The sequence below is a fragment of the Haliotis asinina genome, chromosome 1 (genome assembly GCF_037392515.1).
Source record: "Haliotis asinina isolate JCU_RB_2024 chromosome 1, JCU_Hal_asi_v2, whole genome shotgun sequence".
Taxonomy (NCBI): domain Eukaryota; kingdom Metazoa; phylum Mollusca; class Gastropoda; order Lepetellida; family Haliotidae; genus Haliotis; species Haliotis asinina.
Window position 1 is genome coordinate 85,615,004 of NC_090280.1, and position 17,895 is coordinate 85,632,898.

The 17,895-nt window shown below is 38.1% G+C and overlaps 1 protein-coding gene across 3 annotated transcripts in view; it reads left to right on the top strand.

The window, feature by feature from the left end:
- LOC137298567 (mediator of RNA polymerase II transcription subunit 13-like) overlaps nucleotides 1-17,895 on the top strand; it is a 77,118-nt gene that overhangs the window by 40,768 nt on the left and 18,455 nt on the right. For 2 of the 3 annotated variants that reach the window (XM_067830870.1, XM_067830876.1), the window contains exons 6-13: nucleotides 4,248-4,418; nucleotides 9,064-9,409; nucleotides 11,004-11,087; nucleotides 11,779-12,465; nucleotides 13,276-13,528; nucleotides 14,022-14,082; nucleotides 15,245-15,375; nucleotides 15,849-15,918. In XM_067830870.1, the coding sequence (XP_067686971.1) occupies nucleotides 4,248-4,418; nucleotides 9,064-9,409; nucleotides 11,004-11,087; nucleotides 11,779-12,465; nucleotides 13,276-13,528; nucleotides 14,022-14,082; nucleotides 15,245-15,375; nucleotides 15,849-15,918 (1,803 nt within the window). The remainder of the gene's footprint in view (nucleotides 1-4,247; nucleotides 4,419-9,063; nucleotides 9,410-11,003; nucleotides 11,088-11,778; nucleotides 12,466-13,275; nucleotides 13,529-14,021; nucleotides 14,083-15,244; nucleotides 15,376-15,848; nucleotides 15,919-17,895) is intronic. The other variant, XM_067830879.1, reaches the window with a different exon arrangement.

A 17,895-nucleotide genomic window follows, 5' to 3' on the forward strand; every position in this document is an offset into this window, starting at 1 on the left:
GTCGAGTAACAGTTGATGTTGACTGTGGTTCCACAAGACAGTTACATTATTGGGTTGTTATAAAGCTTGATGTTTGCATATTTTACACACTTCATTTGTCAGTCTTGCAGAAATTAGTATTGAAAGTTACCTTTTCGTAATTTAATAAATAAATGAACATGGGCTATTTTCAGATTATTTAAAAATATGCAAGAGGAGTCTTTTTGTTGCAAAATTTTTGTTTTCACAAACTGATGTTGATTGCTGCTGAAATTTCCTTTATTTCCACCAAGCTTCACACATGCTATTTTTCCCAACATCAAATGCATTCCGGAGAGTTTTATCCAACTTCGCTAGGTTGCCAACAATTGAGCAATATTATGGTCTGTCATTACAGGAGAGATCTGTCATTTATTTCTATGTAGGTTTTCTTATCTGTCCATTTAGGATTTTGATCTAGTAATTTGATATTGCAAATGCAGGCAAGATTTGCAGCCATTTACAGCAATGGACAGAGGTAGTAACCAGCCTGCCATGTGGAAGCCATGCTTTCTGATCTGCTTTGCTTGTAACGGTTAGGCCATTCAAGTTGTGGCATATAGGTCACAGCAGGGTCAGCGGCTACCTGACTGGCCAGTGGCTGTCTGGGAAATATAATGGAGTAGCAAAGATGAGAGGGAGGAAAGAGGGGGCGATTGTAATTTATGGCCTCAGGATGAGAGGGACTCCACTCAGTGGTCAAGCTTTGGTGTTGACCAACAGCCCTGGCCTTTATCTGCTCAACTGATAAACCCTGCTTTGGACCACTGCTTCTGGGGATAATGAGATCAGGATGCTTGTTATTTTAGGATGTCAGAGATTAGATGGTTGTCTGTGATATGTTTTTGTCATTAAGGCACTACTCTAGCTTTGATTTTTTTGTTGTTCAAGTGTTCAAAAGTAATATTGATGTAACTTCTGTGGTGGAATATTCAGCTGTTGTATGGAAAGTAGTATTGAGGGTTGTTCAATGAGTGTATTATTGAGGTTTAGAAGAATATTTGCCCACTAAGTCTTCTGCTGTAGCTTCTATTCGGAGGGTATGGCAGTTTTATTCCAAATCAACCCCTTGATCCTCAATCCGATAACACAATATTGTTGTATGCTTTGTAGCTGTTTTTAGTGCAATTGTGCAGATTATTGCTTGTTTTACTCGTAAGACAGAACAGACTTGAACTAGACTCAGGCTTAGGCTGAAGTCACAGCCCTTGGTGCTCAAGTGGGTTCGATGTCATCTTGCAGACAGGTTGTAAGCACCATGTAACAGACTCTACAACATATTTTGGTGTAGTTTTGACAGGCAGGCAGTAAGAAGTTGTCACTTAGCTCAGCTGTGCAAACCGTAAGGATATGTGAGGTGAGTTAGCGAAGAGAGTGTGTGTAGGTCTTGTGCCATCTACACTTACACAGCTAGCTCACTCCTCTGCTGGGAAAACAGCGAGGGAAAGGTTACCTTTGTTCTTCTACATTTGCTGGAGAGGTTGAGGAGGTTGAGAAAAAATGCTCAGCTTGTAACCAGAAGACTTGTTAATGTGAGGAGGTGCAGTGATATGTAGGAGGGTATTGTGCTGTGATGTGGAAATACTGCTTCACTTTATGTCATTGCAGTCAGATTTGTTTTCCAACATTTTTGAATCAATGATATTTAGACGATTGTCGCAATTTTTTATAAGAAGAAATGAGATGTTATTACAATTTGGACATTCCAAATTTTGGGCAGTGTGGTAGCCTAGTGGTTAAAGTGTTTCCGCGTCGCCCTTATTGTACATTGGTACAATGTGTCCCCCATCATGATATTGATGCATTATTGCTATAAGCAGCATAGAACTGAACTCACCCATTCATTCTAATTATTACAGATATGTTTCTTTTGATCTTTGACTGTCATTGTCATTTTTGTATAAAATGAACTGATGTTAAACAATGAAACATTGAAATGTTCCTGTTGCTATTTTTGGTGAACGATTATTCTTACAGCTTTACAGAAATTATATATTAAAGGTAATTCTTTCTTGCCAACATCAGTAGCCTTTACAATTTTTCAGAAAAGTACATGGGTCAAGACTCGATTATTTACTAACTTGCCATGTAGCTGGAGGAGTGCTGAGTGCTGCATTAGACAACAGGCACTCAAGCAAAACAATACAAACAAACAGTAAAGTACAGACTTAAGTTGAGTCCCATCCAGGATAGTAAGGCATTTATTCACATGTACACAAAGTCAGTGACCTGATCCACTCAGTCACCAGTGTTTCCACTAACAGCATATGTATATATACGTATATATTAGGTTTTGAGAAACTTGTGAAAACTCATCTTTCGGTACCTATTTGGTTGAACATGTTTTGTTTTTTTGCGTGAATTAGTTTCATATTTTGAACAGGGCTAGATTATAAGACTGAGCCGAATGTATCTAGATTACAGATCGAATGCATGACAAGAGACATTGACTCAATCGGTGTACGGATGTTCAACAGTCACTCAAGCACTGGAACCGTTGAAATTGTTGTCAAGCAGATTTGTTAACCTAATATCTATGATCACTTCTAAGTCAGGTGTTAAAACAGGACACTTCAGTCCAGCTAGCTGGTACACTATTGGCTGGATAAGCCAAGAGTGGGTATCTATCATCTATGTGAATCCACCTGTCAGGAGAGATTATGTGAACCCTTTACTGTAGATGCTGTGATTGCTTGGTGGCCATGTGAGTTGATGAGTCGGCTATGGTCAAGTTGTCTCATTTTCCCACTATGGAGGGAACTCTCATGTGTATCATGTGACTGGTTGGCAGCTAGTTAGTGAACTTCTGGTCTTGTTATCAAGTTTCCTTGACCTGTCTCCCCTCCAAGTCTCAGCTTGGATTCTTCTGGTCCTAGCTGTCACCTGCCTTCATGGTCTGTTGGTCATGGTGGACGGCCTTCACTCAAATCAGACATAAAGTATGTCTACCTTGTTTATCTCTGTGTGATAGATACACAAAGGGCACTTGACCTACATTATCGATTAATGGACACTTTCCTTCAGGCTACCATGTTTGTAGCTGCCATGAATTTTGAATGAATATTTGTGGCCTGTTCTGACTTTTCAAGTATTTAGTACTATCACTGACCTGATTGCTACTCTCTGCTGAAGATCAAGTCAAACAGTGCCTACATTGTTAGAGTCAATATCAGTTAGAATAAATTTGCCTTCAAAATATATTCTTGCTTTTATGTTTTTTACTTGACCTTTGTTTCAAAAGTTTTTTTGAACGTTTAATGTGAAAAGGAATTAACAGATTACTTTATATTCAAATAAAGTTGCATTGTAATCATTTTTACGACATGTAATTAATGCACATATGATTGAGTTTATCTCACATTCACTTAAGAATGCTGTAGTGAGAAGTAAAATTTTATGATAACCAGTCTATGTGGCCTTGACCTAATGGTGACCACATTGTGATAATCTGACTGATAGAAGACACACTGTATAATCTATTGCTTGAATTTGCTGTCTAATGCTGGCTGCAAACTGGAAAATTCCATTCCTGTACATCAGAATTAAGAATGTCAGCAATAAGTCTAATGGAAGATTTCATGAAATATTCAGCTGTTGTATGGAGAATAGTATGAAAGCTGGTTGTTCCAGGGAGGGCATTAGTCAGGCTGAGTAGAATGTTCCTCCACTAAGTCCTCCACAGTAGCAGGCAATATAGACAAATTGACTGGGGCCTCATGTGCAAGCTTTGAATCAAATTCTTCAAAAACGGTGGCAACGCAGGACATGTAATTATTTTGCAGTATTGATTCTGCCAGACCTGAGGTGCAATTTAGCAGGCCAATATGCATAATGTCAAACATTTGTCTGAGGTAAATTTATCCTGATCCAAGTTTGTGGAAAGTTTTTGTGGCAGGTTTTTGCCTAAATTTGATCCAGTTCATTAAATCTATTTTGGGAAGTATAAGTGAAAGCCAGCTCTGGAACACATGTTTGGGCTGTTTGAAATGGATGGATGGGGATAGACAAACTCATGGAAGTCATTAATCTGATGGAGAACAGCATACGCTGCTCATCGTTCTGACCTGTAATAAAGTTCCATCAGTGATTGTAACGTAAATCCTTTCCTCAATGCAGCAGCCATATTGGTTCGACTACATGTATTCAGAATCAGTAGCTTTTCTTTTGTTTTGGATGACTTTTTAGAAAATGTTTGTGTTTTTGTTTCTAAAGTGTGTGTGTCTTTGCAGTGATTTTGGCACCGTATGGACTGAATGGAACACTGACAGGGCACACATATCGAGACACGGACCAGATCAGTCGCAAGATGTTTGAGGAATGGAGCCAGTTTTACCCGTTTGAAAATAACACCAGTACTGATGATAAAGAAAAACTGCCAAACCTGGTTGAAGTCATTGTCTGTAAGTATTCATGATATTTTATTCTAAGTAATATTTGCATGTTGTCAATATTCATATTTTGTCTTTTAGTTATATATATATATTATTTTCGAGGCTGTGGATATATCCAGAATGGATTTTGTGTTGGTAGAAAGCGTTATGTGTATGAAAGAGTGCATGAAATATCCAAATAAGTGTTCAGGGGAAACTACTCTTGTGACAACTGATTTGTGCTCTTTTTTTCCCCCTTTGACTATAGTAATAATTAAAGGTCACGTGCAACGTAAAACATAACTTTGCAGATTCTGATACCTTTTGGTATGCACTTACCGAAACAAATCATCAAAAATGGCAATTCAACATATAAGTTGAAAAAAAAAAATGCGATGAAATTAAAGCCCGCGAAATCTGAGTTCAGACGATTCACTAAATATCCACCAGGGGGGAAACAGTGATTTCAACAGCATTGCTGCGCTGCGCACATAATGCACGCACAGTGAATAGGTTCGTGGAGCTTGAAACAATATGCATGCCCAGAGTATGAGGTCGTGAGCAGTAGTCTAATCTTGGTTGTGTATGCAAACAAGTAAATAATCTACACATTACATAAAATAAACCTTGTTGATTGTGGTAAGCAGACTCTGTCACAGAGAAAGCTCAGTGTCTGGTTTACTGACACCTATATGTCTGCCTGCCAGTCTGCTAAAGACAATAGACAATACACAGCTTCAATCATTGACCACATGCAATTTGAAATTAACACCTCTCAGGCAATACACCATAAACAAAATAAGTTGATTTATGGCTTGTGCACCCAGGTCCTGTCTCTACCACATTATGTAATTAGGCAGGTGTGATACTAGTACACATGGCATGTTTTTATGTCCATGGGTTACAAACAAAGTACATCTGTTTTTCTCAGATGACTGGATATGACGGAAACTGGTGCAAACTCTTTTCAATTTCAAGTCCTGCTTTGTACTTGGACGAATGACTGTTTCCAGCCACGCAGTAGTTCACCATCTCTACTGTGATGATTTTTTTATTGGATCAAACACAAATTCAGAGAAGATGTATTTACAAAACCCAACATCTCTATATACATTCTTTATGGATAACAACCTTTCTAGTGTATATGATTTTGTTTGACAACAGTATATGAATCCAGACTGAAACCACGCATCAATACAATAAAAGAAGTTGTTATCCAGAATCCTACCAAAGAATCCTACTTTCTTGTGGCTCGCCATACTTCTAAAATTCCCATCAAAGAGATCCATCTTTCTGTACACACAATGAACCCTCAGCATATCAGCAAATGAACCAGTGGGTCGGAAGCTGTCGTTACACTTCAGTGCACACCCACCCGCTATGGCTGGGTTCGGTCTCCCGAGGGCTTCATTTTGAGGGAAGTAAGCCCAAGTACAAAATATTGCACTTTTGAATCGCGATTGTACACTTGAAATTTTGTTTATTTGTTTTTGTACAAGCAGCAATGTATACTACATGTCATGAATGAGTGATAATTGTGTTTTAATTATGTTTGATGTTTTGATTGCACGTGACCTTTAAACAACTGAAGAAACTGCTCGCACATCACTGGTTGTTGGAAATAATAAGTGTTTTTACGCAGCAGAAAATGCATATTAATGGAAATAGTCAAATTTCTTGCACAACAGAAACTGCAATTGCTTCAAAACTGAGACAAGGACTAATCATACTACAATCTGGCCAGGATTTGGATCTAAAAGTGTAATAAGTGCACCATATATTAACATTTTAAACTCCATAGGGTCCTTCATTTTAGGTAGTTCTACAAATGCTTTAAGGTCTCCCTTTATTTTCTTTAATTCTCTCACTAGTCTCAGTATATGCTGTTGATATACTTCTAAGGAAACTGATTTACTCCTTGTGCAAGTTGGACTCCTAACTAGGTTGCATTTTGTAATATTGGGTTGCACCGGTGCAAGTAACAAAGCACTAAATTAAGCCCTGTAGTACGATCCTTTGGCAGCAGGTGCTTGTAATGATTCATGGATCTTTCGTTTACATCATGCTTTATCTTCCACAGGGATTGTGTGTGTCATATTGCTGGCCACTATTGATTTTGCTAGAGATATATGCTGGCAATTTGATTATCCATTTTATCCAGACTATGGAATGTCTAAATTATGAAAGGTTAGGCATGATTGATCTAACTTGCTGCCAAGGATGTTGATGGGTTGGTAGGATGGGTGTTGCTGTGTTATTGGTGTCAAGCTGGAAAACAGACACAAACACTTTAATTTTAATTCACAAGTGTTTGAAGTAAATATAATAAAAATGTCCAGTTGCCAGTATTACCCACAGACGTACAGAGGTGTAGACTTGACCAAACTCTTCAAGTCCTAAGTGCCTGAGGCCATTTAAAATAAGTAAATGGACATGAATGACTAAAGATTTGCTTGTCACAAACCAACAGACCGGCAGTGATCTTGTACACTGCAACTGGTATAGGGTACTAAAAATTAATGTTCCAAAATGTTACCCTTGCATTAGTTCTTATTTGTGTTTTTGTAAAACATGTGACATTGGAATGACCTGCTTTGGTTGCGTATGTGTTATAGCACCAGTATCTTTCTAAAAAGGTTATGTTTATACATGATCTTTTGCCTGTCAACTTAACAAATGTGTCTATAAATATCTTCTGAATACATTCTTATATCAATATCACATTCGTAGAGATAAGGTGAGATTAACCTTGTGAGCTGAGCTGTTTGCCTTCATAGAAGTAACAAGGAAGAATGTACAGTTTCACTCTTTTTTAAAGTAGTTGTGTCACAGATATAGGAATAACATTTGTTTGGTAATTTTATCTGATTTATAGTGAAGGTATGTCTCTTGTATGATTGTGCTGTTTAACTTTCACATCTCTAGGGCAATATTTAATGGTTTAAAAGATAATTTCTTAAACATATAAATAAAAATAAGACATTGTTCCTCTAACAAACCGTAGTAGACTTGCCTCTTTAAAGGACAGAGTTGCTGTACATTCATGGACGTAGCATTCAGTACACCCTTGGAGCAAGGCTATGACTACATGCAGGCCAAAATGCTGTGTTTGTAAACGTTAGGTTGATGTAGCTAGGTTGTGTTGACCTGAAGCACGATGATAAAATATTTGACATTTATTTTTAGGATGCATTCTGAAAATGTGTTTGGTTTGTATCAGTTGTCATTAAAGGATGATTATTTTATGTAACTTTAAATCCGTATGGAGATATGATCTAGTCAGAGTGATTTGTCCTTTCTGTGGCCTTGTAAAGTGCCTGTTTGAAGGAGTATACAGAAACTGTATTGAGAGGGGGAAAATCAATAAAAAAATGTTTTTGCTATGAGACAGCACTCTGTCAAATCACATCAATAGTGTTAGTTTTCTACCTGAACATTTTTTTAAGCTGTTATATAATGGTTAAAATGTTTCCTCATCATGAATAAGAAGTGTGTTTGATTCCCCACATGGGTACAATGAGTGGAGCCCATTTCAGATGTTCCCCATTGGGATGTTGCTGAAATATTGCTGAAAACAACGTAAAACTAAACCCACTCAGTCGTTCTTGAAGTGATCTTTGGCGACATAGATTTGATTAAGTCCTCAGCACTTCCTTGCTGTAAGAGATGACTCAGCTGCACTGAAGATTTTGCGGGGACTTAGCTGATTAAGGGACTTTGATCGCTTACCAGGCCCAGAGTTGTTTATTTACGAACAGAAGATAGGAATATTGCTCAGTCCTGAAATACAAACTGATCGAAGGAGGCTGTCCATTGTTCATGAGTTGGAGTAGTTTGAAGACTGATAGAACTATAAGATCTGTTACTACTGGATGGTCTGAATTTGAAAAAGGACATGAAACTAGAGCTTATACAGACTGGTATGTGAATTTGGAAATCTATGCTGGTCCTGCTCCAGTATGATTTAGTATTAATTCCCGTATGTTGTCTTGTATCTAAAATGCAGTACGTAGACAATGATTCATGTTCTTTGAGATGGTACATGCTGTTTGGATAATGATCATCTTACATCACTTGTGACTAGGAATTTTATTCAGTATATTCCTTCATTACCCCTGTTCTGTAATGTAGAATGTGTACTTTGTTTCCTTTGAACCTTCAAAATAAATAACCAGTAGATCCTGGATATGCTCTGTGGTTATCCCCTGCAACGCGATTTGTTATCCCCTGCAACGCGTTTTATTTTTATATTAAATGCACTCCGTCCACCCATCCGTACACATTTATCTTTTCTGAAGCAGGACTTTAAAACTGTTCTATATTTCTTCACCAAACTAGGCATATAGATAGGTCTTGTGGTGTACTGGTGCCTTTTGTAGATTTGGTATTCTGACTAAAACATGTTTTGAGTTTCTTTGGCAACAAGTTTGACTTTGACAAAAATTGGTGGTAGTGCTCTTCTCCGGAGCAGAACTCAAAAACTGTTCACTATTTCTTCACCAGACTTGGCACATATCTTGGTCTAGTGATGTTCTCATAATCAGTAGACATAATTTTATGCCATTGTGGAGTATTTTGTTGTCTTTGTCTTCTTGTACTTTTAGTCTGTATTTTGTAAGGAATGGAATTTGTTGAATCTTTCAGTTGACACCTTTTTTCTTGTGTCTTTCTGCAGCGGGTGTAAGGATGCGGTACCCGGCCTCCTTCGTGCTTATCTGTGACAATGAAGACTCTCCTGTGCGCCTTCAGCCCCTCACCGTTAATCCAAGTGTGGGGCCAAGGTCGCAGTTCAACCAGTCAATGATGAGCAATGGCCCACTGACACCACCCACCTCCCCAGCCGACAACTCCATGGCCGGTGACACTGGGGTGAAGATAGTGCCGATGACACCAATGAACATTGGTGTGACGGAAGGCAATGTGAATGTCAACTGTATGCCCAACGCTTCTGATGTTCTTGGTCATGCCATCACACAGAAGGTTCTAGAAGATTCCAGCATCACTACAAGCATGGCCAAGAGGTTAGTTCAGACTAAATATACCTAAAGTGTGCTTCTCACTATATATTAGGTCATCTCTTGTTTTCCCAGAATAACCGCATTTGAGGTTTCTGTTTTGGAGGGACAGGTTTTACTTTTCCCTAGAAAGACCTCTTCTCAGGTGTTACTTTTCCTAACTTTATGTGAACATCAACATTCAAATGATACATGAGTGTTTGAAATCAATTGAAATTTCGTTCAAGATTAAACTCAGAATACAAACGTTTTCCCAAGTGGGATTGGAACTACTAGTCTCAGATCAGTAGCCAGACGCTTATCGCACGGCCACTGGGCCAACAAAAGTGATAAGGTTAAATTATCTATTTATTGTTACTTTAATTAAATTGATTTTACACGTGTGCTTCGGTTATCGTTATGTAGCTTCATTAAATGATCACCTACATTGTAATTACCCATCACTGACGGTACATATGTTAGAGAAAACACTTCTCCTGTTTTTTGGTAGACATTGTAAAACTGAGAAGTGTTTTCTCCTATACAAAAAGCCTAACGCTGCTCGAGGGACTGTTGGGTAGCCTAGTGGATAAAGCATTAGTTTGTTAAAGACCCATTTTTAATTTCCCACATGGATACAGTGAGTGAAGCCTATTTATGGTATAACCGTGATATTGCTGGAATATTGCTAAAGGTCATGTAAAATCAAACACAGCCAGTGTTCATGTAAGTTACTGTGAGATGCCATTGAAACTGTTCAGTAATAAACAGTAATAAAATAAGCAAGACTGTGGTCTATTGCAACATTATGTTTACCTCCAATGGGTTGTAAGGGGTGGTGGTTAAAGCTTTCTCTAGTCATGCAGAAGACCAAGGTTCAATTCCCAGAATGGGTACAATGTGTGCAACCCAAGGCTGCTGTCCCCTGCAGTGATATAGCTGGAATATTTCTAAAAGCATCATAACACGAAAATATAGATTTGGCAACTCTGCCAGTTCCACACTGTACATTTTGCTCAGTACTGCACAGTCCTGATGTGGTTTTGGAATGTTCCAGTGTAGTAAAGAAAAGCATTCCATTACATTAGGTAAAAACATAACGTTACAGTTTTCATCTAATGTTTCTAAAAATTCTGTGTCCACAGAGGTCAGGAACTGAACATCCTGAGAAATATTTACTATTTAGAAAATATGACATAGGTGTATAATGTTAGTCACTGTGAAACAGACAGCTGTGAATTTGTCCCATATTGCAATTGACATGAAAACACAATGATGAAGTGTTTGACATTTATCTTGGGATGCATTCTGAATAGATAAAGCACATTATATTGCAATACAATCAAGCCCGAATTATGCTTGGAATATATTTAGCAGTACTACAAATACATGAAGCGGTTTTGTTAGTGGTTGTGTATTGCGTAGATATTCTCTTTAATCTTGTTTAGTAGTTGTGGAAACTTTAAACCTTAGATAGAAATCCATACTTAGTTTATGATACTTAGTCACTGTTAATGAAATGGTAAATAGAAAGTAGTACAGCTAATGTGAATAGTAATTACTTATGAATGCGAGTCATTAATCTGAACTCTGTAATACTGTGATTATGTGTAATTTGTAGGACGAGCGACACCAGTGAAGAGTTGGCTGCAGGACAGTGGCACTTTGCTGAACCCACTTCCAAAGTCAATTGTGCTTGTCCCAGGTGAGTAAGTCCAAATCACATTACAAGATGCCTCTCTCCTTGACATTATACTTCCTTATGATAAAACAACACGTTTGTGTGGTCACTAGGCAGTGGCACCACCCTGTGCTGTATGTAGTATGTGATACCCTGTAGATGCATAACTGTTTTGTATATTGGTGTTGTGTGGGATTTCATGTTTGGATTGGTCGATAGCATCCCATTCTTGTAACAGCCAGTTCTTTAAGTAGTGAAGCACAAGTAGAGAACAGTACCCTCTAGTTAAGACCTGGCTGATTTGGCCATTGCTTCAAAGCTTCCATTCAATCAACTTCTTTCTTTTTTTTCATTATGTAGCTGTTTCTTTGTAAAAAAAATACACTAATTTCATTCTGTCACTACATGAAGGTTGTGATAATTGTAAAATGTCCACAGTTTGGACTTAAGTCATCTTCACTGTTAGCTGTCCATAGTGAGTTGTGCTTGTGATGGTGTCTTGCCTGTCAAACCTCATGGGAAAAGATCCCTACTCTGTTCTTTCTTAAGACTGTTATAAATAAGAAATATTGCTGAAGAATATCTCTAAAGTTATTCATGAGGTTGTGTTTTTCTTTAGTGTGAAGTTATACCTCAACTTTTGTGACAAATTTAAGTTTGCCATTTTACATTATATTGTTGTTCACACACTGATTAAGATTTGATTATTCCCCAGGCAAAGGAAGATGAAAGGTGGAGGTGTGGGTCAGTCGAAGAGTTTCCCTAGTGGGAAACACAAAGGGGACAAGCAGGAAAAGCTGGAAAGGCAACAGTCACGGCATGGTCGGAGTTCTACACCTTTTCACAGGCGTTCCCCTGTCATGGATGATCTCATGCAGTTTGATATAGACCTCAGACTGCCTCCAAACCCTGCATTCTGTCCCACTGGTGGAACTACCATAGCTCCTCAGGGGCAGAGCACTCCAAATGAAACCAATGTTGATACACCCTCTGCTCCTTCACCCTTAGATGAACTTCAGCCCCTTGTCAACACTACTATGGACCCACCAATGCCGACATTAAGTCCGCATCCACCTCAAAAACTTATTGGAAATGAAAAGGAAGTGTGTGGGAAACAAACGGGCAGTGCTTCTGAAAACCAGAATGGGTTTATGTGTTCTGGTTTCCCAGACTATTATCCTAAGAATGAGGAAGGGGTATCCAAAACTGACGCAGCAGACTCCCCGTGCCACTGGGGCCAAGACTCCAAGCATGATAGTGTGAACAACTGGTTACAGTCGCAGCATCGCCAGATGGAGTTGACACGGGGTCTGAAGCGTCCCAGCCTCCCCACCAAAGATGCAGACGAGGAAGAGGAACTAGTCACAGATTCCCTCTACAATATGAACTCAGTGCAGCAGTGGTGAGTGAAGTACTTCATCTCTTAAGACTTCTTAACTTTGATCACAGTCATTGTGTTAAGGATGAGCTCAAGTTTGTAGGGCAACAAACATTTTGAGAATGCTTAACCATGTTTTTGTGACTGTATTCTTCTGTGCCATGTAGGGGTAACTTAGTGGTAAAGTGTTAGCTCATCATGCCGAATACCTGGGTTATATTCCCAACGTGCACAACGTACAATGTGTGAAGTCCATTTCTGATGTCTGCATGATATTGCTGAAATATTGCTTGAAGTGGTGTCAAATGAAACTCTATCACTCTGTGTTGTTGTGCTGAATGAGAATGCATTCGTATATATGTTAGTTCCATTACCAAGTCTTTAAATCCTTAACTTCAAGTCTGATACAAATATCATAAATGGTATGAATATGCTAACAAATATATTTCTGATTGCAAGATTGCAGAATGTGAACCTTTATACAATGTCAGTGGTGCACTCATGCCTAAAACCAAGGTTCAGCACCTAATAGGGTTCATATAGTGGGGGAACCTAATATTACTGTCCCCTGCCTAAACATTTACTAGATAGCTGCTAAAAGTGGAGGGGAGTACAGAAGTCTTCTTTCACTGAAAACCTGGGTGAAGCATCCCCACTTTGGTACAATATGTAAAATATATTGATTCACTTGCTTGAATATTGCTAAGTAGCTTAAATATAAATTTCACATAAGCCCACTCTATCTGGATCCAATTTGCAATTTATAAAAGTAGTTGTCTTGAATTGCAGCTTTGCAGTCATCTATTTCAGCAAAAGTTATTTATACATTTTTAGGATCGACCTTCCGATGAAGAAAGTTCGAATCGACACTACCCCTCCTGATGGTTCCAACATCCAACAACCCTCCCTCTCCGATTCCTCCTCCCCCTCCGGCCATTCCCAAAGACACACGCCTAAACCTCCTACCCCACCTCCAGCCCCAGACCCCTATGAGTTCTCCGATGAGGCATCTGTTAACCCTGGAACACTTACACGATGCTCACGGAAAAGTCGAGACGAACACTTTCCACGACCATCACCGAAACGGGTGAGTTAACTTTGACATAGACTCAGTGGGTGGAGACACAGTATGTGACCCAATATGTTATTTCTAAGAATCTTAATGGTTCTGTAAGCGTGTTTTCATGTTGATGTTTTTATCAACCGCTGTCTTCTGTCATTGTATTGATTCTTGTATAACTTCTACGGTAGTGGTCTTCATACATTAAAATACATATCTTTTATTTAATTCTCCCGGGTCCACTTGCACAAAGTTATCTTAGAGCTAAAATCATCCTACGGCTGTGTTAAACTCATCGTAGTGGTAAGATTGCTAGTGGGGAGCATATGTGTTGAGTAAGTGGACTCCTGAGAGTTTCTATAACTTCAGTCCTACCCCGCAATGAAAACATTTGATACATGTGTTCTCACCATAGGCAGGGAAAAAGGGAACAATGTTCCATCAGTGGGCATGACCGAGATTGTAATAATCTTATGAAGACTGAGATTGTCAGTGTAACAAAGTGTTTTTTGATTGTCAGGATGAAGATGCCAAAGACCCTAACAGACTTAATGACTCCAAAGATGAAAATCCTGTCAATGGTATGTTCATCCCTATGCTCATGATTTCTGTTGAGTTAATATGATTAGTGCTACTGCTCCGGTGATATTAGCTGTATTATCTCGACCAAATAGATGTGGTGGTTGATCTTGTCGTTGATATGTGACATTGGCCCCTATTGGTTTGGATTATCTTATGATGTAATGAATATGTGTACAGTATGATACAACTGATGCATTGTAATGTATCGGTATGTAGCTTGTAAGGTACAAGTTGTCAACATGGCACTTTTGCCATGATCTGTCATGTGAAAACAAAGTAACGAAATTGTGGCTGTGAAAGAATTTTTTGGTTGCATACAATGAGATCACTGATTATGGTTGTCAGAGAAAAACAGTTAACTGTTTTATGTTGAAATGGGATTTTGGATTGTTCTATTAACATAAGGTTGTTGAGGGTTGTCTGATTAACACATTGATGTATAAGATTGTAGTTTGAACACATTACTGTGTAACACATGACTGTTAGGATAGTGGTATTATTAGTATTGGTTTCTAGTAATATCCATACCTGTTGGTTTGTTGCATTTGTGTTCAGACTCACTGTATGTGTAGCAGCTTTAATATACAATAGCTCTAATATATGTGTCATTGCTGATTTGTGTTTAGTAACTGCTATATGTGTTGTTGCTGAATTTGTTAGAAGTAGTTGTAATGTGTGTTGTATGTGAATTTGTATTGAGTAGCTATATTTTGTTTCGGTAGCTGTCATGTGTGTTGCAGTTTAGTTGGTGATTTTAGCACCTGTAATTTCTGTCATCACTGAAATGTGTTGAGTTGCTGTAATGTTTCGTATATATTATTATTATAATGTATTCGGATATATTCGTATTTAGTAGCTGGAATGTTTTCTGTAACTAAATCATGTTTAGGAGCTTTAATGTATGTTGTAACTAAATTTGCAAGTCTATGCTGAAATGTTTGGTGCATCTAATATGTGTAGTAGTTTAATTCATGTTTAGTTTCTGTGTCATGTCTGAAATAGGTTCAACAGCTGATGTGTGTGTTGTAGATAAATTTGTGTGCAGTAGCTATGTTTGTCATAGCTGCACATGTCTCTGTGTTGTGTTGTTGCAGATGTAGTAAGCGCATGTATGTTGTAGAAGTAGCTGTAGCATGTAGCTGTGGTCACTAACTGTTTCAGATGTTTCTGCTACAGTGGGTTCCCCTCAGACACCAGGAGCTAGTCTGACCCGAGAGATTGATCTCAAACCAACCGAGCTGGACTTGGAACATATATTTGAGTCATCGGGTGATGACAGCGACGATGCTGGGGTCAGTTCATAAAGATTTTGTCATGTGTTTTGTTTTGATGGTTTGTAAAACAGGATTCAGTTCCTCAAGATCAGGTTTTCTTGAGTGCTGTTCTTCCTCATTTGATGATGTGCTTCAGAGCTAGATATTTATGATCAGATACAGGACAGTGGGGTATCCTAATGGTTAAGCATCAAAATGCTGAAGATCAAGGTTTTATTGCAATGTGTGAAGCCCATTTCTGGTGTCCCTGTTATGATATTGTTGGAATACTACCAAAAGCGGAGTAAAACCGTTCCCAAAAACCAGATATACAAGGGATGATCATGTTTTATAACAAAGCTTTTTGTGATTGCGAACAGGATGTTAAGTACATGTTAACTTATATACTTGTGGATGTATTTTCACGAAATGTTTGCTAATAATAAGTGCATTCTATTTCCTCTTTGTTATTTGTGTTAGGAAGGTGTGTGAAACGTATTATTTCCTTCTAGGGAATTGATGCAGGGTTGTCTGCCAGTAAGACAACAGAGGAACTGACTGCTGGCAAAATAACACCATCTGGTAAGTGTTATACCGTTTCTTGGGGAAGAAAAATGTGACAGTGAATTTTGGGATTGAAGTTTGGGTCTCAAAAAGTAAACTCGATGCCCATGGTTGTGTTTTGAATGCTGGAATGTATGAGATTGGAAAACTGAATGATTCTGGCTAAGAGCAAATTAACAGTGTTTCCAGAGAATAATTAACCCATTCAACACGGTAGGCTGGCAAACGAGCCAAGACATCATGAGTCCCCTGACATCATAGACCGGTATACAGGTCAGGCAGTAGTTGCATCAAAATGATATATAAATTTTGGAACCTAACTGTTATATGATTTTTTTATAAACTCTATCACTTTTCATATTGTCTTAAAACACGTATCATATTTTATGAAAACAATATTCTCAGACACATGGTTCGGCAGTGGGTCCATTTCAGATTTGTCAAAGAGAAAAATAACAATGTTTCAAGATAATGATTAAACAACTGGAAGAACCTGAAAAATAAAATCAATATCAGTACTCATAAAAGTTGTCAAACATACATTACAAGTTACTATTTCAATCTCACCTTTCGCTGCCTCGAACTTCAACTTCAGACACGATGTTTAGTGCTGAAATATATGCATTATGTATTTTTGTCTCTGGACATAGCCTAGCACAATATGTCCACCAAGTTAATGATAGAAGTATAGATGGTGATTTTCTGGTGTAAAATGCTGAGAATGGAGTGATTTTACCCAAAACTTTTGTCTGAATCCCAAATTTTTCATTTACAAGGGCAGTATCCATTGCAGCAATATGATTGGCTGTCTTAGGTCACATGCACGATTTTGACCAGTCATGCTCCTCATAGCAAAATGTGGCAGAAAAGCATCATAAACCAATTTTGTCCAGTAAAATTGCTTCTTACAACTGTGAAAATACTCTTGGCAAGGGTACAGTGATAATGTTGATACTGAGAGCTTTTGAATAATATATCTGCAATCAAGTGAATTGCCTCACAATTCATTCGAAGCTTCCAAAATTTAGGTATTTCCCGTTGTTGCATAATGTTAGAGAGCAGAAAGCCACTGACATGAGGAAATATATAACCATACATATGGCAGTAAATGCCTCTGGCTGGTGTTGAAAGAGTTAACCAAAGCAAATGAACTGAAGAATAAAATCAACAACAGTTCTCATAAAAATTGTCAAACAAACAATATGATTTATTATTTCCATCTGTATTGTGCGATTGTGTAATGTAATTCAAGTGGCAACTCTGCTTTTGTCGTCTAAAACTTTACGCTAGGACACAATGTTTAATGCTAAATTATATGCATAAAACTCTGGTCACAGGTTCTAACCTAGCCCAACACATCCACTATGTTCCACAATATACATATTGGCAGTGCTTTTTTACACAACACGTTCTGAATGCTGTGATTTTACCCAAAATGTTCGTCGGAATCTGCAGGTTTTCATTTATGAGCACAGTATCCGTTGCTGTAATGTGATTGGCTGGCTGCCTTAGGTCATGGTCAGATTTTGACCAGTCCTATCCTCATTGAAGACTGATTCAAATAAGTGTAATTAGGCAATACAACTGCTTCTTACAACTGTGAAAATACTCTTGGCACGGGTACAGTGATATTGCTGGTGTTCAGAGCTGTCAAACGATACCTGCTTTTTAACGAATTACTTCATGTTACTCATTAGAAGCTTCAATATTGGAGGCATTTCCAGCAGTTTGTATCACATTACTGAGTGGAAAGCCACTGATACCTGAAAAAAGACATCCGTGCATATATCAGAGGTCATTTTATAATCATTTTCTGATTATGAAAGATAAAATATTAAAGAAAACAGTGAAGGGATGTTATGACATGTTACAAATGAAAGAAAAATTCGTCATATTTTTTACTTCCTTCATGGTTATCAGGCCTTATGAAAATTTAAGCGTTTCAGTTCTAGTTGTATTAACTGAATAATATGATAGAAATTAACTTTCATATTT